The 27763-nt window shown below is 38.8% G+C and overlaps 3 protein-coding genes across 4 annotated transcripts; 1 reads left to right on the plus strand and 2 right to left on the minus strand.

Annotated features, from left to right (window-relative positions):
• Positions 1 to 1082: 1082 nt before the first annotated feature.
• atp6ap1a (ATPase H+ transporting accessory protein 1a) lies at positions 1083 to 8035 on the plus strand. Its single transcript, XM_023392942.1, has 11 exons — positions 1083 to 1249; positions 2401 to 2527; positions 2614 to 2688; positions 2907 to 3100; positions 3534 to 3574; positions 4180 to 4265; positions 4381 to 4530; positions 4659 to 4816; positions 6156 to 6206; positions 6346 to 6583; positions 7060 to 8035. The coding sequence occupies exons 1-11, from the start codon at positions 1119 to 1121 to the stop codon at positions 7267 to 7269; spliced, it is 1461 nt and encodes a 486-aa protein (XP_023248710.1). The 5' UTR covers positions 1083 to 1118; the 3' UTR covers positions 7270 to 8035.
• Positions 8036 to 8309: 274 nt separating this feature from the next.
• LOC111644190 (L-rhamnose-binding lectin SML-like) lies at positions 8310 to 13915 on the minus strand. Of its 2 annotated transcripts, none has more exons than XM_087170077.1 (9): positions 13770 to 13915; positions 12253 to 12285; positions 11905 to 12003; positions 11416 to 11551; positions 10473 to 10582; positions 10335 to 10379; positions 10109 to 10241; positions 9883 to 9986; positions 8310 to 8523 (listed from the first exon to the last, which is right to left on the minus strand). In XM_087170077.1, exons 1-9 carry the CDS (start codon positions 13798 to 13800, stop codon positions 8498 to 8500), a joined length of 717 nt encoding a protein of 238 aa, XP_087026203.1. In that variant the 5' UTR covers positions 13801 to 13915; the 3' UTR covers positions 8310 to 8497. The 2 variants fall into 2 exon arrangements, with proteins under 2 accessions (XP_087026203.1, XP_087026202.1); XM_087170076.1 differs by having other exon boundaries at positions 11416 to 11554; positions 13770 to 13914.
• Positions 13916 to 14948: 1033 nt separating this feature from the next.
• On the minus strand, positions 14949 to 24149 carry LOC111644183 (L-rhamnose-binding lectin CSL1-like). The gene is made up of 17 exons (XM_087170091.1): positions 24008 to 24149; positions 23527 to 23559; positions 23094 to 23192; positions 22591 to 22726; positions 22074 to 22183; positions 21936 to 21980; positions 21698 to 21830; positions 21482 to 21585; positions 19236 to 19322; positions 18647 to 18679; positions 18463 to 18525; positions 17544 to 17679; positions 16387 to 16496; positions 15787 to 15831; positions 15569 to 15701; positions 15328 to 15431; positions 14949 to 15093 (listed from the first exon to the last, which is right to left on the minus strand). Exons 1-17 carry the CDS (start codon positions 24036 to 24038, stop codon positions 15083 to 15085), a joined length of 1413 nt encoding a protein of 470 aa, XP_087026217.1. The 5' UTR covers positions 24039 to 24149; the 3' UTR covers positions 14949 to 15082.
• Positions 24150 to 27763: the final 3614 nt, after the last annotated feature.

Raw genomic sequence — 27763 nt, forward strand, 5'->3', positions numbered from 1 at the left:
AAACATGATGTAAACCTACTATTTAGGTTAAGAAACTAATAAGGCAGTGATTTAAGGACATTCTTTGAAAAAAGGGACCTATTTAACATGACTACAGATCAACATTTAGCAGCCTGATAGCAGAAGGAATAAGAGAACAAGAGTAACAACTTGTTTTATTCAGGGATGCTATGTAGCACCACCTTGACGGTATTATACTATAGTATTGTATGTTATAAAAGGTCATGAAAACGTCATAGTGTAGTAGGGCATAAAATGTCATAAACCATTATGTGGTGGCATAAAAAACACCATAGTATAGGAAGGCATAAAACGTCATGAAAACATCATAGTATAGTAAGGAATAAAACGTCATAGTATAGTAAGGAATAAAACGTCATAGTATAGTAAGGCATAATAATTTCAATAACAGTCATATTATAATATGGCATAAAACGTCATCAAAACGTCATAGTATAGTAAGGCATATAAAATTTCAATAAATATCATAGTATAGTATGTCATAAAAGTGACAAAAAACGTCATAGTATTGTAAGGCATTAAAATGGCATAGTATAGTAAAGCACAAACAAGTCATAGTATAGTTAGTATGTAAGTGCTGTGACCAGTCCTGTAACATTACATTATGTTGTGTAATATCATGTTTTGTAATATTAATAATATATGTTGTGTAATGTTTGTTTAATGAAAAACTGAAAAACATAGATGCAAAATGAAAAAAAAATAGATGCAAAATAACCACAAAGGTATTCAAAGAAACACACAATAAGAATGACTTGACACAAACTGACTACAAAAAGACAGAAAACAATTAAAAACAAATGCAAAATGAATAAAAAGACACAAAATTTGTTTTTAAAAAAAATAGACACAAATAACCACAATGAGAAGCAAAGAGACACATTAACTGACTAAAAACAGACACAAAACATCTAAAAATCATTGTCGATGCTGACATGGCCGCCCCCACCCCTTGAGTAACTTACGCCCATGTCCGTTACAGCATCTGATGTCACGCTGCAGAGGAAGGGGAGGCAGAGTAGCGTCTCTTCTTCATCCACCGTCACGTGACCTCATTGGAATCGACGTCAGATCACCTACTGTCAGAGACTGTAAAGATGGCGTCTGCACAGACACCGCTGCTCAGCCGCATCTCTGCAGCCTGGGCCGTTTTTCTCGGTTTATTAAACATATTAAACGCGGGATTTTGCGATGAGCAGGTGCCGCTTCTTCTGTGGACGAGCGAAGGGTGAGAGACGATGATGTTCCTGTTTTTCCCCTCTCAGAGGCGGCTCCGTGGGATAACGGGTCATCACGGTTTTATTCCCATTTGGCTAACGGTTAACGGTGTCACTTGATGTTATTAAGATGTAAACCGACCTCAGTAGCTCTGTTAGGTCATAAATAAAACACAGACTCGACTGTGGTATTTTAATAATTAAACTAAGGTAACATAGATGTAAGAATATACATATAATCCTAATAAATGTCAGGTGCCTCATTACCTGCGATGTAACGTTAGCAAGCCGTTTACTCACTCTGCCTGAAACATGAACTTTACGATTGGCATGTATTATTTCATCACCCTTAGTTAATATAAAGGTCCCTCATTCATTTCATTCATCCACATGAAACCTGCCTATAGAACCACACAGTCTAACAAAACATGAATATGATATAGGACTGAACAATTGATCAAAAAAATATCGATATCATAATATGGCCAAGAGCAATATCCAAAGCGCAGGACATGAAATCTTTTTTGATAAATATAAAATGTGTCACAACAAACTATAAATGAATCATTGTGGTGCTACAGAGATTGCAATTACTCCTCAATTAGTGCATAGGGAAAAAAAGACAGAAAAGCAACATTAAAAAAACACAGGACACAAGAATATGATGCATTGGTGAAGATTAAACTACCCAGTGAAACAATAAATAGAATATAAAACAATGTAATAGTTCAAATTCACTCCACCTGGACCATCTACAACAGTAAAATGCTTCTTATATATTTCCACATTAGGAGTAATAAACCAATAACAATAATAATACACTTGAGTATTTTGATCCTGGTTCCTCCACTTCTTTGTGTCCTTGGGCAAGGTACTGAACCCCAATTTGCCTCTGATGACTGTTCCATCAGTGAACATGTGTGTGTGTATAGTAGAGACATTGTATGAGTAGTAGAAAGAGCTGTTTGAATGTGTGTGAATGGGTGAATGTGCCTTGCTTTGTGTAAAGCGCTTTGAGTGGTTAGTATATATTAAGTGCAGTCCATTTGCTATTTACTTTTGTACTCTTACCTTAGTAAAAAATATGTTTTCCACTGTTGTCTGGGTCATTGTGCTTCAGTAAATGATCTGAAAACAAACCTCTGCTTTAAATCTCCACCAGGATCTCTCTGCCAAGTCAGTCCCCTCCTACTGCAGGTCACATTGTTGGGCAGCAGCAGCTTGCGTCTTACCTGGAGAAAGCTCTGAATGTGGGCCCACGAAATGTAGTGCTGTTCCTTCAGGACAAGGTACACACAAACACATGCACGCACATAAGAATTACAATTTCTGTTTTTCTTATGAAGTAACTCCCCTCTCTCCATGTCCTCTCCAGATGAGCATAGAGGATTTCACCATGTACGGAGGGGCTTTTGGAAACAAGCAGGACAGTGTTTTCCCCAACCTGGAGGTGAGGTGATAATTAACCGTGTAGATCAGTTAAATGTTTTGAGTCCTGTAGTCTTTTATACTCTCTTTACATGTTCCTGTTTAACTCCTGTTTGATGCTGTATGTTCAAAGTTTCTCCCCCAGGTAATTGTCAGAGGAAGTGAAAACTTGGCTGCTGTGTTTTATGGTGTAGTATTGTTTTATTCCAGGTGTTACATTTAGTCTCTCCTGTGTTGCAGGGGGCTCTGATGTCCTCATCCTCCCCTCTGGTGTTACCTGCTGTGTCCTGGCCTGCCTCCAATGCAGTGATTGGCCAGCTCCAAGACCAATTAGAAACTTCCCCTCTGTACATGGACCCTGAGACACTGAGCCAGCTGAGACTCAATGCGTCCTCACCCGCCCTGCTGGTGTTCAGGCTGCCCTACGGCATCGGGTAGGTACAGCTGCCGCCATCTTTGTTTTGTACAGTTGTAGGTGTAGTTCTTATCTATTGGAAGGTTAATGGAAACACACACAGTGTCCATGTGACACCAACAGACCGACTCTCCTTATGAAACCAGTTGTCATTTCCAGATTGTGGCTGTTTGAACAGAGCTGCTCGCTCACAGTCACACTGCACGCTTTGCATTATTACAGCTGTTTATGCTGGTACATTCAGAGCAGCTGATCTTTCAGAAGCAGGATTTACTCACTTCTTCACCAAAATACTGTTCACTATGTGTATTTAGTGTGAGATGAGCAGCTGAAACATTACATAAAATGACTGTAAAATTACCGCAGCTAACATATTAATACTAACATACGATACTTACATACTAACATACTAATACTCAGTATCTTGTTGTTGTTTTGTCTGACTCTTGCAGGGCTGATTTGATGTCTGCTAAAGAGATTCTCAGTGGAAACGGTGAGTCTGCCACACAGCCTGTCTTATCCCAACAAAATAAAATCAACTGTGTGGTTTCTACTGCTTTGATGTTTTAGACTCATTCTTTGCTCAGAGATACAGTATGTTGTGCGGAACATGATCTTTTCTCCGACATGTTCTTTGGACCTTCTCACTCTGTGCTTCTCCTAAGGGAAGCAAGTTGCACAGGATTACCTGATTGGTCTAACTCCAAAATATTGTTGAGTCACCACTATAGCTGTAGCTAGGAAAACAGCTGCATGCTGGTACAATAGTGTAGTAGCTAATCTTAAAAGATAACATCACATGAAGTCTCTGACCTCTACTGGAGAGACGAACAAAAAAAAATAGTCCCTCATATTCATGTTTTGCTGATGGAAGTGCAGGGTCTGTCTAACACAGGTGCTCAGCTGGATTGAGATCTTGTGGTTTTAAAAGCCACAGCCCCGTTTTATATATTCATCAAACCATTCAGTGATTCCTCAAACACCTGTACAACTTGACATTTGTCACCAGGGTTGTTTTTGATATGAAAATCCTTTAGGTTTTTGCATTAATTAATTTGCTTGGAAATGCTGCCAATAGATGAACATGTTGTGTTTCAGACGAGGTGATCGGTCAGGTGTTGAGCATCATGAAGACCCAGTCTGTTCCATACACAGCCATTTACACAGCCCTGCGTCCCTCAAGGGTGAGTCAGGTGTCTGCTCTGTTAATGTGTGTATATCACTGTGTTCAGTGTTCACTGTGTTTGTTGTGCAGCAATAAATGTGTTCATATGCTGTTGTCTGTCCGTCTCTGCACAGGAGGCAGCGTCTCTCTCTATGGAAGCAGGTGTGGGTGGCGGACGCTCTCTGCTGCAGGCCAGAGGTGGCTACAGGGATAGGGAGAGAGAAAGGGAGAGGCAGCGCAGGATTAAAGAGAGGGCCGATATCTACGCTCCAGTGGAGTTTAAGGTGGAATGAGTTGGTTACATCTTGATTGCTAATTGGTTTTCTCTAGCCATGAAAGATAAGTGTGGAGATATTCTGTTCTGTTTTATTTTTGGCTAAAACCAGCAGTTAATTGATTTCTCTTTCCACAGGAGAGAGAGGACACCTGTATCCTCATGTGGGCAAAAGGCCTGTCGGTGAGCATCCTCCGGAGTGGTCGCTGGGAGGAACATGACCTGACTCCATCTACCTTTGGGGAGGGTGTCAGCCCAAAACTCCACGGCTCAAGCTGCGACAAAACCAAAGCAAAGTAAGTTTATGGCTGAGATTTACTTAAAAGATGAAGGAACTCACTGCTAAAGACTCTGCTTTCTGTTAGAGCTGCAAGTAATGATTATTTCCATTATCGTACCAATTATTTTCTCAGTGAATTAATTTGTTTGGTCTAAGAATAATCTTAAGAAAGAAATCTTAGAAGAAATCTAAGAAAATAGTGAAAAATGTCGATCATGGTTTCCATGGTCATTCCAAGGTGACACCTTCAAATATCTTTTTTCAAAATAATTTTCGAATCCAGAAAATATTCAGTTTATAAATATATATGACAAAGAATAGCAAGTGAATTTAGGCATTTTTGCCTAACAAAATTACTTCAACAACTATCAAATAAATGCAGATTGATTTTCTGTCAATTGACTGATAGATTAAATGACTAACTGTTTCAGCGCTACCTTCCATGTTTCCTTCTTTTCCTGCTGCAACTTCATAGGGATTTTCCTAACAGCCCTAAACAATTCCCCTGCACACAGCTCTACAATGAAGCAACGGCACAAGACATTACATTAGAGATCTTTTGTGTTATTATGAGAAGTGTGAAAACATTTTTGGCAGTTTACTCTGACACATACAACTTTCTTTTCATTTCCTAGATCAAAATACAGCTAAACTGCACTCGTTTTACTAATGTCTTCTGTCCCACTTTGCACCTTGCTTGTATACAACATCTGAGCAATAGCACAGGGAGAGGGGGGCCGCTGTTTGCCAGGGCTGCAGCCCCAGCTAGTGGCAGGTGGCTGCATAACATCTTGTCATCATGCAATAGTCAACCAACGTTTTACACTAGGAAAAGATCAATAATTATTGGTCTCATAAGTATTGATCCATAAAATATATTTGTGGTTTTAAGAGCCAAAAACCGTCTCAATGTAGTTTTACATCTCCTCTCTCAGGCTTCTCTCTGGAGCTCTAGTAACAACAGGTCAGTGAGCCAACCAGAAGAGAGGAGGCTCTAAGTCTCTCTTCTGATTGGCTGGCAGTTTTTTGAGTGATATAATGAAAATATAGCAGATTTCAGGTAAACACTCAGAGAAACCAAATCCTGCAAGGTTGGATGGTGGGTCCAGGTGGCCCGTACTTGGTGAATGGCTGAGGGTGGTGACTGCTTTGTTGTGACATCACAGAGTTACAAGATCCTGACGGCTCGTTTTAAGGCTCAGTTTCTGAATACAGGCTGTGTGCATTTCTTGTCATAAAAGTCAATAATGTGTAGATGTTGTCTTTATCTGAAATGTTTAAAATGAAATCTCATAATTTATCTTGTAGTTTTCTTAGTTCTTTCTCTGTCACATTTCATGTTTGGTTTTTTGCAGGTTGGTTCTTAATTATGAGAATGTACTCGGCCACCGCAGCTTTAAACTGATGTAAGTATGCACAATATACTCAGACCGGGTATATATGAACATCTAACCTATTCTTTAATTAAGAAATAGAAATAATTCAATTCTTCTCCTGAACCCTTCAAAAATCTGCATATTTTTATGTGTGTGTGTGTGTGTCCAGCTTTGCTATGAGCCAGCGTCACTATAAGGTGTCTGCACGCCGCTGGTTCACACTTGACGCCGTGGAGCTGGAGTACGACGGGACCAAAGCCACGTTCAACGGCAGCAGACACGTTTATGCCCCCGCTGAGTACTCGTACCGCTGTGAGTCTGTCACCAACTTCCGTTGGCCGCTACTCATCCCACGCTCATCCAAAGACCCAGCCAATCAGTGGAGAGTCTCCTTTGAGGACTTCCAGGTAAGATGGCGATTTTTTTTCTCTAATGTTATGAATTTTTGTTTTTTGCACAATATTAAAATCTGCACAAAAAGTAGATTTTTGGTCAAAAACTAATGTAGAAACGTAACATAGCACTGTCTCTATCATAAAAAGGTCAAATCTGCCCCACAAAAAAAAAAAACTTAAATTGTGACATAATTTAAACTACGGTCCTCCTCAGATCTGATATTAACAAGCTCTAAGTTCAGGTGTGAATGCACCCCAGACTCATTGAAGACACATTTGAGATCCGATCACTCAGACCACATTCAGAGGTGGTTTGAGCCACATGTAAAACGTCATTTGTATAAATTCTGAATGATGACCAGATGTAATATCTAGGAATGAAAGCGTCCATGTGGAAAGCCAGAGGGAATGATAGAGGGTGCCAAGCATTAACAATAAGCCTTTACAGTGATTAACAATTAACTTCTAAATTAACTTTCCCTCCACAGATCCAGGGCTTCAACGTGACTGGCAGTGAATTCTCATATGCCAGTGACTGTGCGGGCTTCTTCTCTCCTGGTATCTGGATGGGTCTGATGACCAGTCTGCTCATGGTCCTGGTGCTCACCTACGGCCTGCACATGATCATGCAGCTCCGCACCATGGACCGCTTTGATGACCCCAAGGGCCCTGCCATCTCCGTTCCCCAGACAGAGTGACACACCTGCCATCTGTCCCCTGACTTCACCCTCCATCTTTCCTCCTCTCACTGCAATGCTTCCACTTCCACCCTTTACATTTCTCTCCCCATTCATCTCTAGTTGGACAGTATACAGAATAATTAGTGATGTTGTCAGAATAAGAGTTTATTCTTCATTATGTCAGTGTCAGTTTATACCTTTTAAAATGTGCATCCTGAGACTGAAGCATCTAGTTTTCAGGCTGCCATAGATTAAGATGTCCCCCCTGAGAGGGATACACCTGTACATAGGGGAACAAGAATAACGAATAATGATGTGAAATATGAAATGCTATTTATTTGTGAATCTACTGTCATTTGTCTATGTTTGTGTGTACATTTGTGGCTGTGAGTAGAACATGAAATGTAGTCGTTGAATGAAGGGAATCAATTTTGTAACTGGATGATAGAGAAATTATATCCATTACATTCCATTAACTTTAGGCAAAAGGGATGTTTTGATGAACATGCAACATGAAAGAAGCACTGAGATGCAACATTAAAATCAGACATTTCCAGTTGTTTCTGTATAATCCTCTTGGTTGTTTTAAGTTTTCATTTTTGAACAATATTGTTTGTCTTTAACATGAGTCAAGCTCTCGCAACTGACGTGCACTGAAATATGCTTAATGTGAAACTTATCTTTCTGTTTAATTTATTTTGTAGTGAATCTCAATGATGTAAGGTCTTGTTTTGTGCTGCTGCTGTGACCCCAATAAAACATCTGAGAAGAGGTTTCATTTTAATTTATTCTGTTATTTTGCATTTGTTTTATACAACAATTAAGTATAGCTTTAGTTTCACAATCTATTTAGACAAACTATGCCAAAGTCAAACTCAAGTCTGGAACGTCTTTCTCCTGTAACACATTAAACAAGGATCTTTGCTGGTAAATTTTAAGATTTTTATTCCAAAAAAGATCATATCTGAGGATTGGAGGATTTTTTCAGCAAGTTAACCACTGCAGTTTTGTACGTGGAGAAATTTGTATTTTTATGTATATTATAAGGCCAGACAAACTGTCAGTGAAAGGCAAGTTTATTTGAAGAGCACAATGAAAACAGAAAATGTTACAGGTGAATAAAATGAGCCCTAACCCTGAAAAAATAAAACTGCAGTAGAGAAAATTAATCAAAGGCACTGAAACCCAGTAATTAGTGTATATTATTTCATTCCAAGCATGTATATATTGTGATGTAATTTTGGTTTTATTGATCTGGTTGAAACGGAGGATCTGCAAAAGAGAAAAGAGAAAATTCACTTTAGTTACTGACTACATGAAAATATTCTGCTCCTGCAGGAAAATTATTTCTAAACCAGCTTTTTACACACTATGCATCAAAGCTCATTCTTTACCTTGGAAATACTAGTTAGACAAACATAACCTCGACTCAAGGTCCACTTACTTGCCTTTTCAAAAGCCTTTGACCACATCATGTGGCAGTTAATAACATGAGCAACCTCACCCCACCGATGAAGACCATGTGATGTGGTTAAAGGCTAATGAAGACACCTTTACTTACCTTTATACACTTCATTAAACCCCAAAATGCTAACATTAGCATGCATGGCTAAGTGGCTAAGCACCTAGAGTAGTAACTTAGCATAGCTGCTACTCTTGCAGCAGGTTAATACTGCACAAGAAAAATATTTGCATCTGGGCCAATCACCATTATGTTACACTACTGCTGTGCAGTATTAACCTGCTGCAAGTGACCAGGTTCTGAATGCTACAATATCAGTTTAGGCTAATTTTAGCAGCAATATTTTTTTATTTTTTTTATTTTAATATTAAATGTGATAATATATCCCATCACGCAGTGTTGCATGTGCAGGAGTGCAAATAAGGTTATGTCATAAAGGAATACCTTAAATTTTCCTTTTACTATAGTGTACTGTATGTAGTCCTTGCACAAAGTAACTGCCAGTACAAAAATTATGCTGATTCTTTAACTCCACCTATCGATCACCAACTGGTGAGGATGCTGACTTTTTGGCTGGGACTTCAAGTGTGTTCACACCAGAAATATTTTGTCTTGTGTCACATGTGCAGATTATCTTACATATTAGCTGTGAACTAGCTAACGATGGATGCACCGACTTTGTGTGAAAAAAACAAAACAAAACCTTTAGTGGGATGGAAAATAGAAGAAACCTTAAGAACTGCAACAGGAGAGGGATCCTTCTTCCAGGACATTAATAATAGATAACATTTATGAAGAACTCAAAATGTTGGCATTACATCATCTATACAGAGATTAACTGTACAGTTCTAACTATACTATGTGTATGTACTCAACATCATAGTTTTCCCCCCATATTGTACACACACTTGACCAAGCCTTTACGGGTCCTGAGAGAAGTTGGTATTGACTATTATCAACAGTTGATGATTTGCCCACCCACTGTAAACCTAACAAACCCATTATGACTTTTATTAGCTGTAGCAGAAGCAATGTTAATAATAGTGCATTTTGTATGATTACGATTGACTTAATGTATCAGAAACACATTTCAAACTCTCTTTGGGATATTTCAACTGCACTTGGGGGCTCTCTGGTGGCCACGGGGGCTTGAGGCAGGCACTACTTACACTGACATCTGTAAGCCACCTCCAGGTACTTGTAAGTGCCGACACAGGGGTCTCCAAACACTGAGTTGCTGGCTTTGACAGAGCAGCTGCTTTTCCTGTTACAGCTGTGGATGCAGAGTGATGTGGGTGAATAGAGGCTTGAATCTGCACTAAAGAATGGGACATTTGTGCCTCAACGTATGGCATTCATCCCTCCTCTTTTACAAAAAAAAGTGGCCAACTGCACCTTTCAGCCACTTTGTTAGTGGGACTTGAGCACAGCACATTTTGGACCTGAGGGGCAGGACGTTGGTAAGAGCAGGTGGTACGGTCACGGCGTCCATAATCAGCGCTGTACACAAAAATGACCTGCCCTTCATCTGACAAAAAGAGCAGGAATGGTGAGACATTAAATGAGAGTTGAAATGCTCAGAAAATATAAGTATGCATATGGCATAAAAAACTGATCTTACCACACTGCAGGATGGCCAAAGAGCTCTCACATACGACAGTGTGGACTGTTAAAGTAACAAGAATCACATTAGACATATTGCTCTTATCAAACTTACTGGTTTGTTTAACTTTTAGTTGCACAGACAAACTTAACTGACTTGCTGGGAAACAGGAGTAGGTGGTGTCCAGGTATTTGTAGATGCCAAAGCAGGGATCAGAGGTACGAACAACATTTGCATTGAATTCACACACTCTCTTGCCATCACACCTGCAGCGACACGATACAGAGCTCATTTTCTGGATTTAATCATTTAATCTGACAAGTTGTACAGCATCATAAGGGTCTACAGCCACACCAGCAACTATATGAGTTTACTAATGTTGGCTGAATGTTAATGTCAACATGCTAACACGCTCAAAATAACGATGCTTGCATGCTGATGCTGAGCAGGTTTTAATGTTTTCCATGTTCACCATCTTAGTTTAATGCTAGCTTTCAATAATTAGCACTAAATGCATAGAACAGCTGGGGCTGATGGGAACTTTGTTAGTTTTGCTGGTACTGTATGTGACAGTCCGAAGACCATAATTAGAACAAATAGAAATTTTGGCAGTAGAAGCAGCCACCCTCACAAATCATCAGAACGCTAATTCTGTAGGTTAATACTCAATTTAATGGGAGTAGTTATAAATTTGGCCAATGTGTTCATCTAGGCGGAAAATTATCCAGATTACAAAAAACAAAAGTGTGTGACTGACCAATGATTATGAAAAGAATATCAATAATAATAATAATTATCATTATTATTATTGAAATTATTTAAATATTATTTTTGCAATTCCACATTATTACAGGAGAAAGTGGAGGCTACATGTAAGCCATATAGTCATAGCAGAAAAATTTCTAATATTTATATTTAGTTATATTTATAATTACGTCTATAATTCAACAGAACATGAGGTGAGTTCTCTCTCTCTCTCTCTCATTCTCTCTCTCTCTCTCTCTGTGTGACATAGTGTATGTGTGAGTAAGAGTGGAAGAGTAATTGCACGACATGTGGAATGTTTTTATGACTTTAGTGAATTTTAGTGGGTGTGTACCTTTTCTTGAGGACGTCCACAGTGCCCAGCTGAGAGCACTGTGTATCGGTCAGCTGGTTTGCCGGTCTGCCCTCACTGCAGGTCTCTCTGTCTGCACGTCCATACAGAGCTGTCTCCACGGTGATCACCCCACCGTCTGCGACATACCAGAAGGGGACAAATCAAACAAAGACAGAGGGAAAAACGATGTACAGGATGAGCCTGATGATGTTCTTTATCTTGTTATATTAACAAATTTAATTAAAATGACCCAAGCCAACAGGGCTAAAGGCTAAAAATTTCTCTACAACACTGTAGTTTTTGCAAAAGTTGAGGAAACAGTGCAGTTGCTTGGTACTATTTTCAGCAGCGGATTCATCCACGTTTGGTTCTTGAGGGAGTATTGGGGGCAGCAGGATGGTGTGTGTACAACTGAGTCAAAATAAACTACAGTGTGTGTGTGCGTTTATCAACATACATGTACAGCTTGATTTCTTAACTGCCACATACCACAGCTGAGGCGCTGGACGTTGTAGGGGACATCACAGGTGATCACCCTCTCTTTGGAAAGGGCGGTGGAAGTAAAATAGTTCTGGGCACTGGAAAAGCCTGGAATGAAAAATTTGTTTTATACATTTAAAACGCTGCTGAGAACAGGTCTTAGAAGGTCTGAGAAGTGTCAGGTTATAACAGATAACCTGTATGAATATGATCGAATTACATTAACAACCGTAGAGCAATGTGTTCAAATAATGCATGGAAATTATGTATCAAAATGAAAGTATAAGCTTAACACAAAGGAACATAATGAAAAAAGATGTGCAAGCACTGTCATATAACAATCAAACATCCATTTACCTGAAGCCGTGAGTAGACACGTTGCTGCGAGCACTGAAAGACAAACATTGGTTATTTCATTGATCTTGTTATTTCTGTGAGTTAATGAGAACTTCAAACAAACTGAAACCTTCACTGTTAAGGACAGATAAGTTCAAAGGAAGCCCCACCCTTCCCAAATAAAAGATCAGAGATCCCCAGACTGAAAGGCACACGAGTCACTTTGTATCTTTTTGTGGTTATTTTGTATCTATTTTCCCGACTGCGTCTTCTTTAGTCATTTTTGTCAAGTCACGTTCGTTCTGTGTCTCTTTACATGTCTGTGTAGTCATCTGATTGATTGAGGCTTTGATCCAGGGGCCAATTGACCCCTCAGGCCCCTGAGCCTTTGCCTGGTATGGCCATTCACTAATCCAATCTACACATTTTGGGTTGACAGGTTGTTGCTGGTGTTTATCCTCTGTCGTTTCAGCTGCATGCATCTGGACCTAAATCATCTCATCACTTTAATATTTGCAATTGTTGTAAAATACATTTATGAATGACTTAAACACTAAATGTTAAATGAGGGTATACAATTCAAAATGTATGGTAGCCCGTGACTTGCTCAAGCCTTCTGTTGGTTTATATTTTAACTTTTACTAATGACTTTAATCACATTTGTCAATACTGATTTGATGCTTGTTAACCTTTATCACTCAAACATTAACATTTTTACTGCAGACTCGATGGCTTATTAGACAGGGGAGAAACTCTTCACACCCTGAGTTGATAATTTGACATTGACTCAAAAGCCAGAGAGTTTATTTCAACATGTTTTTATTAGCTTCTGATTCGTCTGCCCACTTGCAAAACCTTCGTGACCTACCAGGGGGCCACAGCCCATAGGTTTGGAACCACTGAACTAGAGGTCTGTGCTCTGTCCTCTGTTCTGTTAAGGTAGAATCAAAAGTTTACAAATGCGTCAAACAGTTCAATGGGCCACTTCTCAGCGACCGAACCCAAATAACACACGATTCACACTGTGTCTTCTACAGCACTGGCGTAGGCATTTAAAAATTTAAATAACAGTCTCTCTAGATACGGACAGCACAGCAAACAACCCCGTGTTGAGTAACATCAGCCCAGTATTACTCAACACTGGGCTCTTTGCTATTGCTAGAATGTAAATGTAAAAATCATCGTATACACCTGATCACTAAATTGCTAAAGTGAACTGTGTGCACCAGTGTCTTATTTGAGTTCAGTCACTGACAAGTCACAGATTTCACTGTTTGTAGTGTATTGTCCTGTTCTGAGATCACAGACCTCTGAGGGCTGAAGAGCAAAAGATTCCTTCTCTTAACAGATGCATGTCAAAGCACAGTACAATATAAATGCTATAAAAGAGATACTGTTCTCAGATATCATAGCAGCATAGATATAATTAATGATTTTTTTAGTAAAGAAAAGCAAGAAATCTTATAAAATCTAAATTTAAGCTTCCAGATTTATTATTCTTTTCTTTATGATTATTTTCTAGTCAGATGTGTACTCACACAGTGAGGCGCTGAGTCTGGAGCAGAGCATGGTGCCACAGGGTCTGGTTTAGGTGAAGGGCTGAACTTCTGGATGTTGAAACAGGCTCCTGATATTTATTCTGTTGGTGTAAGAACTGTCTCTAAAAAACAAGTGACAGAGGAAAACACCTCATGCCTTCCTTATCAGTTGGAACAGTTGCAAAGAGGAAAGTAAACCATGGTCACAGATAATCAAAATACCATGAAGATAAAGAAGAGTCGCATGAATTACACTTGAAATAAAAAGACATCTGTGAAAAAGCTCACGTTACTTTGTGACAACTGAAAAAGAGACACATTAATTCACAAAAAGCTGCCATAAGGCTTTCTTCATAATGAATCCACATAAAGCTTTTGAACATCAGTAATCATGATTTGGCAGAGAGAGAGTGTCTGAGAACAAACAAGAAACAAAACTGAGGTTTTATGGTTCAGTTCTCAGTTTGCCTTTTTATAGTTAAATAGTTTTAAAATCTCTATTGTGGTGATGTTAATGACAACAATATGCTCATATCTGCAACTCACACAGCTTTTATCGCATTTTTTAAACACATTTATTATTATTATTATTATTATTATTAATAATAATAATAATAATAATAATAATAATGTTAGATTAGAAACAAGAATAGGAGTAAAGCACCTCTGAGCTCAATGCTAATGTTAGCATGTCATCAACAATGCTATCATGCTGATATTTAGCAGGCATAATGTTTCCCAGGTTGACCTTCAGCATTTTAATGTGCTAATGCTGTGGGAGCTCTGACTCAGATGATGTAGATGAAATAGACGGTGAGCAAGTTTGCTGTATTGACCGGAGCAAAGGCATAAAAACATGGGGTACTTTAATGAAACATTGACTTTCAAATTGGAAATGTCTACGGTTTTCATTTCAGAAATCCGGTCACCTTAATTCCTGATTCCTGATCATTTTTCCCTGTTCTGAAGATGTGTTTTTTATGCCCCAGTCTGAATGACTGAAAGTCCATTGTTACATCATAAATAACTCTGTCATTATGTAAGACAAGGTCAGACAAGTTTATTTGTTAAACACACAAGAGATGTTGGGGTAGTTAAGGTAATACAGATGCAGTAAAAAAAAAAGATCAAATATACAGTGTTATTCAATCATATTTAAATTATGTTTACATTTGAATTTTATCAGGTGCATTGGTTTATTGATTAAATTCCATACTTCTCTAGTTCTTAAATTCCACCATAAACTGAAGAAACATTTGAGCAACTGATTGAGTATGAATACTATTGAGAATATTACTGTGATTTCAATGTGTTCACACAGGATCTGCAAAAGAACAGACAGATGATTCATGTTAAACAGCACAGCCACAGAAATAAGTGAATATCTCATAAACTGTACATATTAATTATTTAATGATAATTATTAATGACTTAACTTGTTTTTGTTTCACCTCAAATAAAAAATGTGGCCTCACTAAATTTACAGTCCAAAATTGAGATTGGCAGTAGTGTGTTTGCAACATTACATTAAACCCCGAAGGGCTTTTGAATCACTTACATTGACATACGTAAGCCACCTCCAGGTACTTGTAAGTGCCGTAACAGGGGTCTCCAAACACTGAGTTGCTTGCTCTGATAGTGCAGCTGTTCTTCCCATTACAGCTGTGGGTACAGAGTGATGTGATGTTAGTGAACAACCTCCAGCTATCACTGTACTCCAGTTCCTAAGTTAATAAGGATGATTTGATTGATATTTTGAACCTGGAAATTTTAAATCAACAAAGAGTGGACAACTGTACATTTCAGCCACTTTGCTCGTGGGATTTGAGCACAGGACTTTTTGGATTTGAGAGGTGGGACGTTGGTAAGAGCATGTGGTTCGGTCACGACGTCCATAATCAGCACCATACACAAAAATAACCTGCCCTTCATCTGCAAAGAAGAGGAGGACAAGTCAATGAAAAGTGCTGAAATTAAATGAAAATGCTTCCGCATACATGCAAAAAAGTGGTCTTACCACAGTGCAGGTGTGCTGAAGAGTGCTCGCATGTAACCAAGTGATCTGTGACATAAATCAGATTAGACATCACACTATTGAAGGCTCAGTCACACCAGGAAGTGGCACATTGAAATTCATCAGTGGTGCTGGGAGCTTGGTGATATAATATCTATTGAACTTCTGCCCTGCAAATAAGCTTCTTCTGCTAATCACTCACAAGCTCCTTTCTATTTTCTCTGTTTGACAGTTTGTTTTTAGGACTGTCATTTCATTCAATACAGAGAGGGTCTGAAAGCTCTCTCCTAGCTGAGTAAGTTGAGGTAGTTGTACCATCAACTCCTGTCTCATAACTGTCTAAAAACTGTTGCTCTTTTGTGAAGCTTGCCTGGATGGTGCAGGATAGCTAATAAACTATGATAGTTTCCTCCATTTTGGACTCTCCTGCTCTGTGTTTCCTCAAAGGTCACCTCAGTCAAGACGGCTTACTATAAATTAATGGTCCAACTCTTCAGGAAAATATTTCACTGATTAACTGATTCCATTGGAATTTACTGACTCTGTTATTGTAAATGTCGCGGCTTTGCTTTGTTATTTATGTTGGGCAGTCATGTTACTGACTTGCTGGGAAGCAGGTGTAGTTGGTCTCCAGATATTTAAAGATGCCATAGCAGGGATCAGTAGTACGGATGACGTTTGTGTTTAGTTCACACACTTTCTTTCCATCACACCTAAAGGAAACACGAAGAGGAAAAAACACTAAAACAAATGGAAAACAGTTGCTCCTGTGGCTAATATCAGTATATACAATAACTATTAGAGCGGTGACATGTGGTCCCCAGTGGATGACTACAGTGACTTTAGTGAGTTTTCATGTAGAGCAGTGACCGACAGGTCAAACTGCCCAAAAAGTAAGAAAACCTGACTGGGAGGACTGAACACAGACTTCAGAAGAGGTAGATTTTGTGGATTTTATGGATATAGATGAAACCAGGGTATGATGCAAGATCCTGCACTGCCACACTGGTAAATGTTTATGGGAGCTGTAGTTTTTTCTGTGTAATTACTGTTGAATCACAAATATTTCAAAATTTTAGCTTAGAAAAAGGACAGTGAACCCGAGGGACAAGCTCATCTGTGTTTCGGACAGACTGATGGAAAAAATGCTAAATGGGTTTGAGGACAGCAGGACAACTCAAAAAGTTGAACTGATTTGCACCAAACTTGGTTGAGGGATGAGGGAAGGGCCACGGAAGAACCCATTAGATTTTGTGGTAGATCTGGATCATTCACAATGAATTTGAATTTTTTGTCTTGGGTGGATGTTTATAGAGCCACACAACCAAAAGTCAGATCAGATTGATTATAGATGTGACACATAACATGATAAGAAAAAGTCCAGGTAAGCAGTCTGTCCAGTTACAAGGAAAAACTAGAGAGGGAAGCTCAATACGAGTCAGATTCAGCCTTATACTGTACATACAAGATTGTGGCAGGCTGTGAGGACATTGGTCCTGAGATGTTGGAGATTAATCAAAATTACCATGTTTTTAATAGTGTAAAGATAATCTGTTGGATAAGTAATTTTACCCTCAGACATCTGCAGCTCCCACTGGCCAAGTACAAGATGTCTGGTGATGGAGTTTTTAAATGCTTCCAAGCTCTCGCACATTTGACATTTTATTTCAAAGCTCAGTGATGCTGAATCAAAAACACTGATCTGGTTTTGAGATGCAGCAGAATACATGGCGATGTTTTGAATTTCACTGGTTGTTTACCTTTTCCTGAGGACGTCCACAGTCCCATGCTGAGAGCACTTTGTGTTGCTAAGCTGTTGTGGAGGTTTTCCTTCACCACAGGTCTCTCTGTCTGCTCGTCCATACAGAGCAGCCGTCACTCTGATCACTCCAGTGTCTGTTACAACAAAGAGTGAAACGTCTTGACCTTACTCTGTAAAGTGCCGTGAGATAATGTATGATGTTTGGCATTAGGTAAATATAACTGAATTGACTTGACTTGAATTGTAAAGGAATTATTTTCTTCTGACCAATCAGTGGCAAATTACAGATCTGACCCACTATCACCAACTTATGACTAAGAACAAATAAACTTTCAGTCCTGTAAAATAAAAAAAGAGCATCTAGGTCGTTTGTGCAGCAGGTTATATGACCCATAGTTATGTTTTGTCATTAGGCGACATCTAGTGGTCGTAGGAATTACAGCAGGAACAAAGAGGAAAGTGCGATGACGAGTCCAAATCAGGAAGTGGTGATTTCTATCCCCATGTGAAAGTAGCAGTTTATGTCGTTTCTTTTATTCATGACCGTTCGACAAAGTTAACCGCGTTGTTATTATTGTAACCATGACAACAAAGATGGTCTAATATTGAGGAAGTACTTGTGTGAACCCAAATCACGATCTTTTCCTAAACCTAACCGAGCCATGGCCGTTTTTACAGTAACCACGGTAACGAAGGTACGTACACCGCTCTCGTTCCGCCTGTTTATTTTTGTTACCCTGACAACTGAGGTTCGATACGCCGGGCACTGTAGCGGCGCTATTTCAGAGAGATCGTGAGAGGGTTGAAAAAAAAAAAACGACCTATATGGTTGTTCAACCCACAACATTGATTTGGTCAGTTTGTTTACATCTTCCAGCTTAAATGAAGCATTCACCACCTTTACAGTTCAGTCATACCACAGCTTAGACGTTGGACGTCGTTGCCATTGTCACAGGTGATAACTCTTTCTGTGGACACGTCTAAAACAAACCAAAATAAAAAGAAAAAAAACAGATGTGGAAGTGTGAGTTAAAATGTGGTCAAGACATGTATTTTTAAAAGAAAAACTGTAATGACATACTAGATTGACTCTATATTTACCTGCTGTCACGAGCGAACAGGTCACTGCCAATACTGAAAAAGAAACATCACTGTCAAACAGATATAACTTACTTAAACTGGATTTACAACATGCAAATAGCAATGAAAATGTATTTCAGCAGGAGCCATGGTTAGTTGGTCCATTACGTCTATCCAGACTAAAACATTTAGATGGATTGACATGTAAATATAACACTCGAGGATGTTGTTGATCCTCCGGCTATCATCAGTTCATATTTACAGTTTGTCCAACACTTTGGTTTATGTTCAAATACCAACAGAACCAATCACATCAACTTTACTTTGTGTTCAGTGCTAATCAGCTCATTAGCTCTTGACATACACACAGGGTTGTAGACTTACACTGGACTTCATATCAGACAGATGACAGTGCAAAAAACTTAATTCATTTAATTTTCATATGATCTATCTCATAACAGTTACTCCATCCAGCATCCTAAAGCTCCGGTCTATACAGTATAATAAAGGGACTAAGCCTCTTCAACAACAAAACATCTTATCCAATCAAAATTCATAGAATAACTTATATAAACCCACTAATTATTTTCCCAGACAGTCGTATACTCACACAGTGTGCTGCTGAGTCTGAAGTGGAGCATGGTTTCAGTAACAGGTGAACAGTCGGACTGAATGTAGTTGAATGGACACACCCGTATTTAACGTGTGTTACAGTATATGACAAACAACAAACCAGCTGGCTCCTGGCTGTGTTAAAATATAAACTCGCAATCAAAGCCAGGCTGTATGACTTTCTGGGTGTATCCGAACTTTGATCAAAGATAATAGATGACTCATTTATCCAATATTATGAGAAGGAGGAAGAAGGAAGACTTCTACAGACTTCCCATCATACTCATCATGAACCTCTCCGTCTGTTCAACTGTTTTTTTGCAGCCTATGAACATAAAATTACTGACTTGTGGATCTTTATAATCATAAATCTACTTGCTCCACAACATGCATTTTTCAAAAGGAGTGTATATACGTTATATTCAGAAAGTCTTCAGACCCCTTCACTTTCTTCATATTTTATTGTGATTCAGCCTTGTGCTAAAATCATTTAAATTTTTTTTTTTTTTCCTCATCAATTCCTCATATCATATCAATTTCCTAAACTTTTTCAAATGTATCAAAACAGAAAAACTGAAATATCATGTTGACATAAGTAGTCAGACACTTTGATATGACACTTGAAATTTAGCTCAGGTTCTTCCCATTTCTCTTGATCATCTTTGAGATGTTTCTACACCTTGATTGGAGTCCACCTGTGGTAAATCCAGTTGATTTGACATGATTTGGTCTCACAGCTGACAATGCTGATCAGAGCAAAAACTAAGACATGAGGAGGGAGGAACTGCCTGCAGAGCTCAGAAACAGGATTGTGTTGAGGTACAGATCTGGTAGATGGACTACATAGTGCTTTTCTACTCAATCACTCAAAGCTACTTACAATTTGTCACAAACATTTACTAGGACTCAAGGATAAACTGATTAGTTTTTGGTGGTCAAAGGTCAAGGTGACCCCAGAAAACACTTTTTACCCATTAATCAAGACTTCACATAGTAATCATGACCAAAAAAATGGTTAATATTTTATATGACTGGATAAACAGGGATGTAATCTGAAACTAGGCTGAAAGGAGCAGTGTAGACAGATAACCGGTCACTGAAAGGTCTGGGAGGAAAAATCAAAATGCAACAATGAAAGGTTCATATATACAACAACTGCAATAAAGGTTGGTCTACCCTTCATTAGTGAGATTCAAATCTTTTATTTTTCTAATATTTAGTATTTTTGCCTTCATGTCTGATTATGGATTTGATCCTCCTGGGCATGGATGATACCAGTCTTACACATATCTGTAAAGAGACTTTCTACCATTCTCCCCAGTCATGCAGCTTCATATCAGCTCACTCCCACCTCCATGTTTCACTGTGCAGTCACTGTGGTGGTCCAAACATGCTGGACCCCATCTGATCCAAACTAGGCCAGACAAGTCGTCAATGCAAGACAAGTTTATTCGAACAGTAATTTTTAAACATAAAGAATTACAGTTCAATGGAAGTAAATAAAAAGAGATAAATGAAACTGCAGTACAAAAAATGTATCAAAAGGTACTGCGAACCAGTTTACTTCATTCCAAGCATGTATACTGTGATGTCATTTTGGTTTTAGGGAGCGATTACTGCAGGATCTGCAAAAGAACAGATTAAATATTGACTTTAGTTACTGACAACACAAAAATGCAGGATAATGTTTTCTAAACCAGCATTTTACACACTGTACATCGAAGTTCATTCTTGACCTTTGAAATATTAATTAGACAAAAATAATCTTGACTCAACGTCCATTTAGTTTCTTTTTCAGAAGCCTCTGACCACATCTCATGTGGCAGTTAAAAACAAGAGCAAACTCATCCCACTGATGAACACCATGTGATGTAGTTAGTTATTAAACTCCAAAATGCTAACATTAGCATGTCTGGTTCATAACATTCAAAACAAAAGTTAGCAGCAGTCTCAGCTCCCTGCCCTTCCCTGATGTCTCATGTCCGCTGGAAAGCATCAGTGAAACACTGACTTTAAATGTGTAACTGCTTTATTCAGTGTTTGTACTGGTTATAATCACTTTCATAATCAATTTCAAGCTCTTTTTGGGACATTTCAAATGCTCCAGGGGGCCCTCTGGTGAACACATGGGCTCTAAGCAGGCGCTGAGTTTGCTCTGTGTATACTGCATGATATTTTGCTCTTTGGGGCCACAGACTAGCTTTAGTAGAGTGAAACAGCCCAGAAAGGTTTTGAGATACTTACATTGACATCTGTAGTTCACCTCCAGGTACTTGTAAGTGCCAGAACAGGTGTCTCCGAACACAGAGTTGCTTGCTCTGATAGAGCAGCTGTTTTTCTCGTTACAGCTGTGGATGCAGAGTGATGTAAGTGAATACAGGCTTGAATGTGCACTAAAGAATGGGAAATTTGTGCGTCAATGCATGGCTCCTGTTTTACAAAAAAAGTGGGCAACTGCACCTGTCAGCCACTTCGCTAGTGGGACCGGAGCACATGACATTTTGGACCTGATTGTCAGCACGTTCGTAAGAGCAGGTGGTCTGGTCCGTGCGTCCAAAATTAGCGTTGTACACAAAAATAACCTTCCCTTGATCTGACAAAGAGAGGAGGAACGGCAAAACATTAGATCAGTGTTGAAATGCTCAGAAAATATAAGTACGCATATGTTTATCACATTCAATAAAATCTCAGATCTTACCACACTGCAGGTTGGCCAAAGAGTTCTCACATGCAACAGTGTTGACTGTTAAAGTAACACAAATCACATTAGACATATTGCCCTTATCAAACTTATTGGTTTGTTTAACTTTTAATTACACACACAAACATAACTGACCAACTGGAAAGCAGGAGAAGGTGGTGTCCAGGTATTTGTAGGTGCCAGTGCAGGGATTAGAGGTACGGACGACAGCCATGTTGTATTCGCAAACTTTCTGGCCATCACACCTGCAGCGAGACGATACAGAGCTCGTTTCTGGATTTAATCAATTACAATCTGTACAGTACAATGTCCTTACGACTTCAATAAGTCTAAGGGACTACATGAAATTTACTGTGGTGAGGGGGATGGGGGATGGGAGGGGTGCTGAAGCTAATATTTATTTTCATAAAAACAGCAAAAGGAAATTTCGGCACTGGAACTAAAGTTAAGAGATCATCGAGTTATTAAAGCTCATCCACCAAACATTAATGTCGATTATTTCAATATACCTATGTTAGTCTATAATCTCTTTCCTCATACTTCATGCGCTGCATTAGCCGTACTACTTGTGACATAGTGTACATATGAGTGAGAGAGGAAGAGTAATTACACGACATGTGGAGTGTTTTTTCTCATTTTAGTGGGTGTGTACCTTGTCTTGAGGACGTCCACAGTGCCATCCTGAGAGCACTGTGTATTGGACAGCTCGTTTACACTTTTGCCCTCACCGCAGGTCTCGCTGTCTGAACGTCCATACAGAGCTGACTCCACACCAATCAGTCCTTCCTCTACACACCACAGAGGGAAAAATCAAACAAGGACAGAGAGGAAACATTTTAAATAGAGTCAGAAAGAAAAGACGTACTAGAGGAAAACTTTCAAGATGAAGCTGATGATATTCTTTATTTTCATATTAACAATATTAACAACAAATTTCACTAAAATGACCCAAACTAGAAACTTTGACTTTTTTAAAGGCTAAAACATTTCCCTACAACTCTGTAGGTTTTAGAAAAGTTGAAAAAGTAGTGAATTGCTTGGAACTATTTTCAGCAGCGGATTAATCCACATTTAGTGCTTTGTGAGTATTTGGGGCAGCATTGTGTTTCCAAACTCCGTTTACATGCACAGCCTGATTTCTTAACTGCCACTTACCACAGCTGAGGCGCTGGACGTTTTTTTTGCCATCACAGGTGATCACCCTGTGTGTGGACAGGGGGGCCACAATCAAACACCTGTTGCTGTTCGTTGAGCCTGGAATGAAAAGTTTGTTTTATAAATTGTTTGTTCAATACATTTTTAAAATGCTGCTGAGACCAGATCTTAACAGTGAGAAGTGTCAGGTTATAACAGAAAACCTGCGTGAATATTATTGGATGTTTCTCATCAGCTGGCAGCCAAACAGATGGTGAAGTGATAGTGATGCATGAATCAAACAGATAATGCCAATCAGCTAATTCAAGTGTGACTTCAGTGCTCCTCTTTTTCAAGTGTCATATACAGAAATTTAAATAATGGAGCTGTGAGAACTGTACAGCACAGTAACAACAACAGAACAATGTGTTATTTGTTTGAATGTTCAATTTACCTGAAGCAGTGAGTAGACATGTTGCTGCGAGCACTGAAAGTGAAAAATCATTAGACATAGTTTATTTCATTGATCTTATTATTTCTGTGTAAATCCACTTCAACAGTAATCTGTGAGTTAATGAGAACAACTTCAAACAAGCTGAAACTTTCACTGTTATGGTGACAGATATGTAAAAGGAAGTCCCACCCCTCCTGAATACGAGCAAGATCCCATGTCAATAGGGCTGAACAATTAATCGGGATTAATCGAAATCGCAAATATGGCCAAGTGCAATATTCAAGGTAAAGGTAAAACGTGTCACCACATTGTTGTGCAGTGTTAGCACCATAAGAGATGACGTTCCAACTGAAACCGCATAACGCAATATCTGACAAAATAACCACAATAAGAGTTTTTTGCATATAGTGCAGCCCAATTATCCAATCAAATTCAAAGAAGAACTTAAACCCAGTAATTTTTATCACAGTCGTGTACTCACACAGTGTGCTGATGAGTCTGAAGTGGAGCATGGTTTCAGTAGCAGGTGAAGAGCGAGACTGAATGCAGATGAGCTTGTCACCTGTATTTATTCTGTCTGGTAGACGTCTTTACTTGCGTTATAGAACCTGGCTCCCATCCAGCTGTTTTTAAATGTATATTAAAATTTAATGGGTCTAATGTATTAATTACTGGGTGTATCAAGATTAGTACCTTAAAGTAATTGTTAGCTGCATCACTCACGTATTACACGTAATCACGCATACATTTTCTCTTTCCAAACTATGCACATTTTTCAAAAGGAGTGTATGTACATTACATTCAGAAAGTCTTCCCTTCACTTTCTTCACAGTTTCTCATGTTTTGAGAAAATGCTTATCTCAAAACATGAGACATGGTCTCAAAGCTGACAGTGCTGATCAGAGCAAACCAACACATGAGGAGAAGGTAGCAGACTGCAGAGCTCAGAAACAGGATTGTGTTGAGGCACAGATCTGGTAAATGGACTTTATAGCACTTTTCTAGTCGACCACTCAAACCCCTTTGTAATGAAAGCCACATTCACCCATTCACACATGCTTTTCCCTAAATTTTGGGGTTCGGTATCTTGTCCAAAGACGCTTTCGAAATGCAGACTGGAGGAGCCGGGAACCAAACCATCAACCTTCCAATTAGTGGACAACCTACTCTACCTCCTGACCTCACCTGCCTCTGGGGGAAGGCTACAGAAATTTTTCTGGTGCACTGAAAGTTCCCAAGGGCACAGTGGCCTCCAATATTGTTTAAAGAGGCCAAAACCTCAGCAACTTGTCTTTGTCTAATCACAGGATTATGTTTAACCATTGTATTGAGTCATATATTGGAAAGACCACAGTATTAATTCAATTCAATTCCATTTTTTTATAGCGCCAAATCATAACAAACATTATTTCAAGGCACTTTACAAGGTAAGATCAAAAGCGTACAATATTATGGAGAGAAACCCAACAGTTCCCACAATGAGCAAGCGCTTGGCGACAGCGGGGAGATAAACTCCCTTTTAACAGGAAGAAACCTCCAACAGATCTGGACTCATGGTGGGCAGCTGTCTACCTCAACTGATTTGTTATTTAAACATTTCTTAACAATAGTACAGTATGTGATAGTTGTTGAAAAATTGAACTTAAAGCCACAAAAGTCAACCTGATCGCAGCGCTAGAGGAGAAGTCAGGGGATCAACACCCTCTGTGGGCTTTATCCTCTGGAGAATAACAATGTCTCTACAAAATATCACGGCAATTGTTTGATATTTATAGTATAATATTTATAATATAATTCTAATATTTCAGTCTTAAGCAACGTAGAAGACAAACATTGTTATGCCACTATAGGAAGAACAAAGGTGGAAGTATTAGGGTGTTCCTTCCCATTGTCCCTGCTGAGCTTTGTGGTTATAATAACACAATGGCATTTATGTTGTTCCAGCCAAGTTTCAATGCGAAAAAAACATTCCGTGCTGGTTTCATTAAGGTCAGAACACTCCTTGTATCTTCACTTGCTCGGCATATTTACCTGCGTACCTAATGTAGGATTTACAGCATAAATGGGCATTTATTAAATCTTCCAAAGTATTAAGAAGTGCCATTTTAGGGATCCAAGCACCACGAGAAGAGAAGGTAACTTTGTAGAAAGATAAGTAAGTACAGTAAGAAATTTACAATCCCCAGGCTTAAAATTCTGTGACGTACATCACTAATAGAAAACTAAAGCTAAAGATTAGACTTACTAGAAAGCTGATTATACATTGAACAACTGAAATCAACTCACTTTTTGTATTCTGGTATGAATCAGTGGATTCTACGAATACAGCAACTAGTATACTAAAAGTAGCCTGCACTATTATACTTTTATATTTAACGATTTAATACATGCACTACAATTACCATCTCATGGTTGTACGCCTCCGCCAACTAGCCAAGTGTATGAAATATGGTCATGACCTCCCCTTCCTGAGTTACAGTGTTGAATAATATTATATCATAATATATTATGATGTCACAGTGAACTTGACATTTGACCTTTTGGATATAAAATGTCATCACTTCATTTTATCCTATTACACATTTATATTGAATTGTGTCATAATTACCGTATGAGTTTAAAAGGAGAGTTATGGCCAAAAACATGTTTTGTGAGGTCACAGTGGCTTTGACCTTTGACCACGAAATCCTAACCAGTTCATCCTTGAGTCCAAATCAGTGTTTGTGTTGGATTTAATGAAATTCCGTCTGGGTGTTCCTGATATATCGCATTCACAACAACGTGAGGTCACAGTGAACTTGCAAGTGGAAATTTGTAGCAATTTTGAAGAAATTCCTTCTCACAAGACGAAAACAGTGTTTTGTGAGGTCACCGTCAGCTTGATCCCTGAGCACCAAAATCTAATTAGGTCATCCTCGAGGCGTGTTCATGAAAATGGGACAGAGAGACAGACGGCCTGAAAACATAATGTTCTGTAAAGCGAGAGACGCTGGATATGTTGCGTTGTTCTCAAAAATGTACAAAAAATATTTTGCATGTCTTTTCCTGTCGCAAGAGGGAAATCTCCATGTCCCCAGTAGTTAGTTTATCTTAAGTCATTGAGGCTTACAGTTTGTTTCGTTGTATGTCCTTGCACAGATGGCATCACATTTTCACTCCCTTTTCCTCTTGTGTTTGATCAGTGGAGTGTTGATTGTAGGAACTGTAAGTAAAACTCTCTCTGATAGTTCTAGATTAAGTCGCTGTGGCTCCTTTGTCTGATTACAATGAAGAAAATGTGTTTTTTGTGTTAAAACAAGACAATGCTGAAGAATATGCCCTCTACAATACTTATACCTGATGTGTAGTAAACAGCAGTATTCAGATTTTTTTACATTCGTCCTCTGGGACAAAACGACTGAATGGCAGGAAAAGTGAAAACTAAATTAACAGCAGGGAAATGCACACATCCACTCACACAATTAAAACCTACTAAGGTTTTGAGTGCACCATAACTTTTAAGTTTCCTCAACAAATGCAAATTAAATGTCCACTGGACTAAATGTCCACTGAAGCAACAAAGACAGATAATTCATCATGTATTATTTATTTAAATTTGTGTACATTGGCTACACTCATGTACTGCACTATTGAAGTGGCAGTATGTCTTCTGTATGTTGTCTGCAACGAAACTAGTTTACCATCATGGGGATTAATGGCGTTAATTAATGTAATCTTATATTGAGGTTTCATGACTAGACTAAAATACACTGGGCCACACTGGTACCTGTCAGACCCAAAAGCTGTCAGGTGTGCCATAGAAGAAACATCAAAGACTGTACCCTCAGTGTTACATGTGTCTGTCTTTGATGATTTATTTTATTTTATTTCTAATTAAGCATAATTACAGTTTATGTTAAAAGCTAAAGTGACCCTGTGTGTGTGTGTGTGTGTGTGTGTGTGTGTGCGTGTGCCTGTGCCTGTGCGTGTAGGTGTGCGTGTGTGATTTAGCTGTTCTGCTGGACCAGACTGAAACATACCTTTTCATGACAGTAGCAGTAGCAAATCTCTCTTTTTGCAAGAAGAAAAAGAACATAATTCATCGCATATCAAAATACACATAAGCATTTAAAATTCACGCCAAACACAACGTCAACCGGCGAACACTTCTCTATCTTAAAAACACACATTCATCATCGCACCGGCCACAATAATACTCAACATTTACATAAACCTACAAGTTTCATAAACCCACACA

Source organism: Seriola lalandi, unplaced genomic scaffold, assembly GCF_002814215.2.
Source record: "Seriola lalandi dorsalis isolate HSWRI2012SDOR001 ecotype SW California unplaced genomic scaffold, Sedor1 jcf7180002054927, whole genome shotgun sequence".
NCBI classification, from domain to species: domain Eukaryota; kingdom Metazoa; phylum Chordata; class Actinopteri; order Carangiformes; family Carangidae; genus Seriola; species Seriola lalandi.

Excerpts from the sequence above, each read along its gene's own strand:
- LOC111644183 (XM_087170091.1), bottom strand. The coding sequence starts at position 24,038 with ATGCTCCACTTCAGACTCATCAGCACACTGT. Across the intron at positions 16,497-17,543 it reads GTGGACGTCCTCAGGAAAAG|GTGTGATGGAAAGAAAGTGT; the intron begins GTAAACAACCAG and ends TGTTTCCTTTAG. Across the intron at positions 15,432-15,568 it reads ACGAGCAAAGTGGCTGAAAT|CTGTAATGGGAAGAACAGCT; the intron begins GTACAGTTGTCC and ends CTGTACCCACAG.
- atp6ap1a (XM_023392942.1), top strand. The coding sequence starts at position 1,119 with ATGGCGTCTGCACAGACACCGCTGCTCAGCCGCATCTCTGCAGCCTGG. Across the intron at positions 1,250-2,400 it reads CTTCTGTGGACGAGCGAAGG|GATCTCTCTGCCAAGTCAGT; the intron begins GTGAGAGACGAT and ends AATCTCCACCAG. Across the intron at positions 3,575-4,179 it reads AGAGATTCTCAGTGGAAACG|ACGAGGTGATCGGTCAGGTG; the intron begins GTGAGTCTGCCA and ends GTTGTGTTTCAG.
- LOC111644190 (XM_087170076.1), bottom strand. The coding sequence starts at position 13,800 with ATGCTCTGCTCCAGACTCAGCGCCTCACTGT. Across the intron at positions 9,987-10,108 it reads ACTAACAAAGTGGCTGAAAG|CTGTAACAGGAAAAGCAGCT; the intron begins GTGCAGTTGGCC and ends CTGCATCCACAG. Across the intron at positions 8,524-9,882 it reads GGTGGCTTACAGATGTCAGT|ATCCTCCGTTTCAACCAGAT; the intron begins GTAAGTAGTGCC and ends TCTCTTTTGCAG.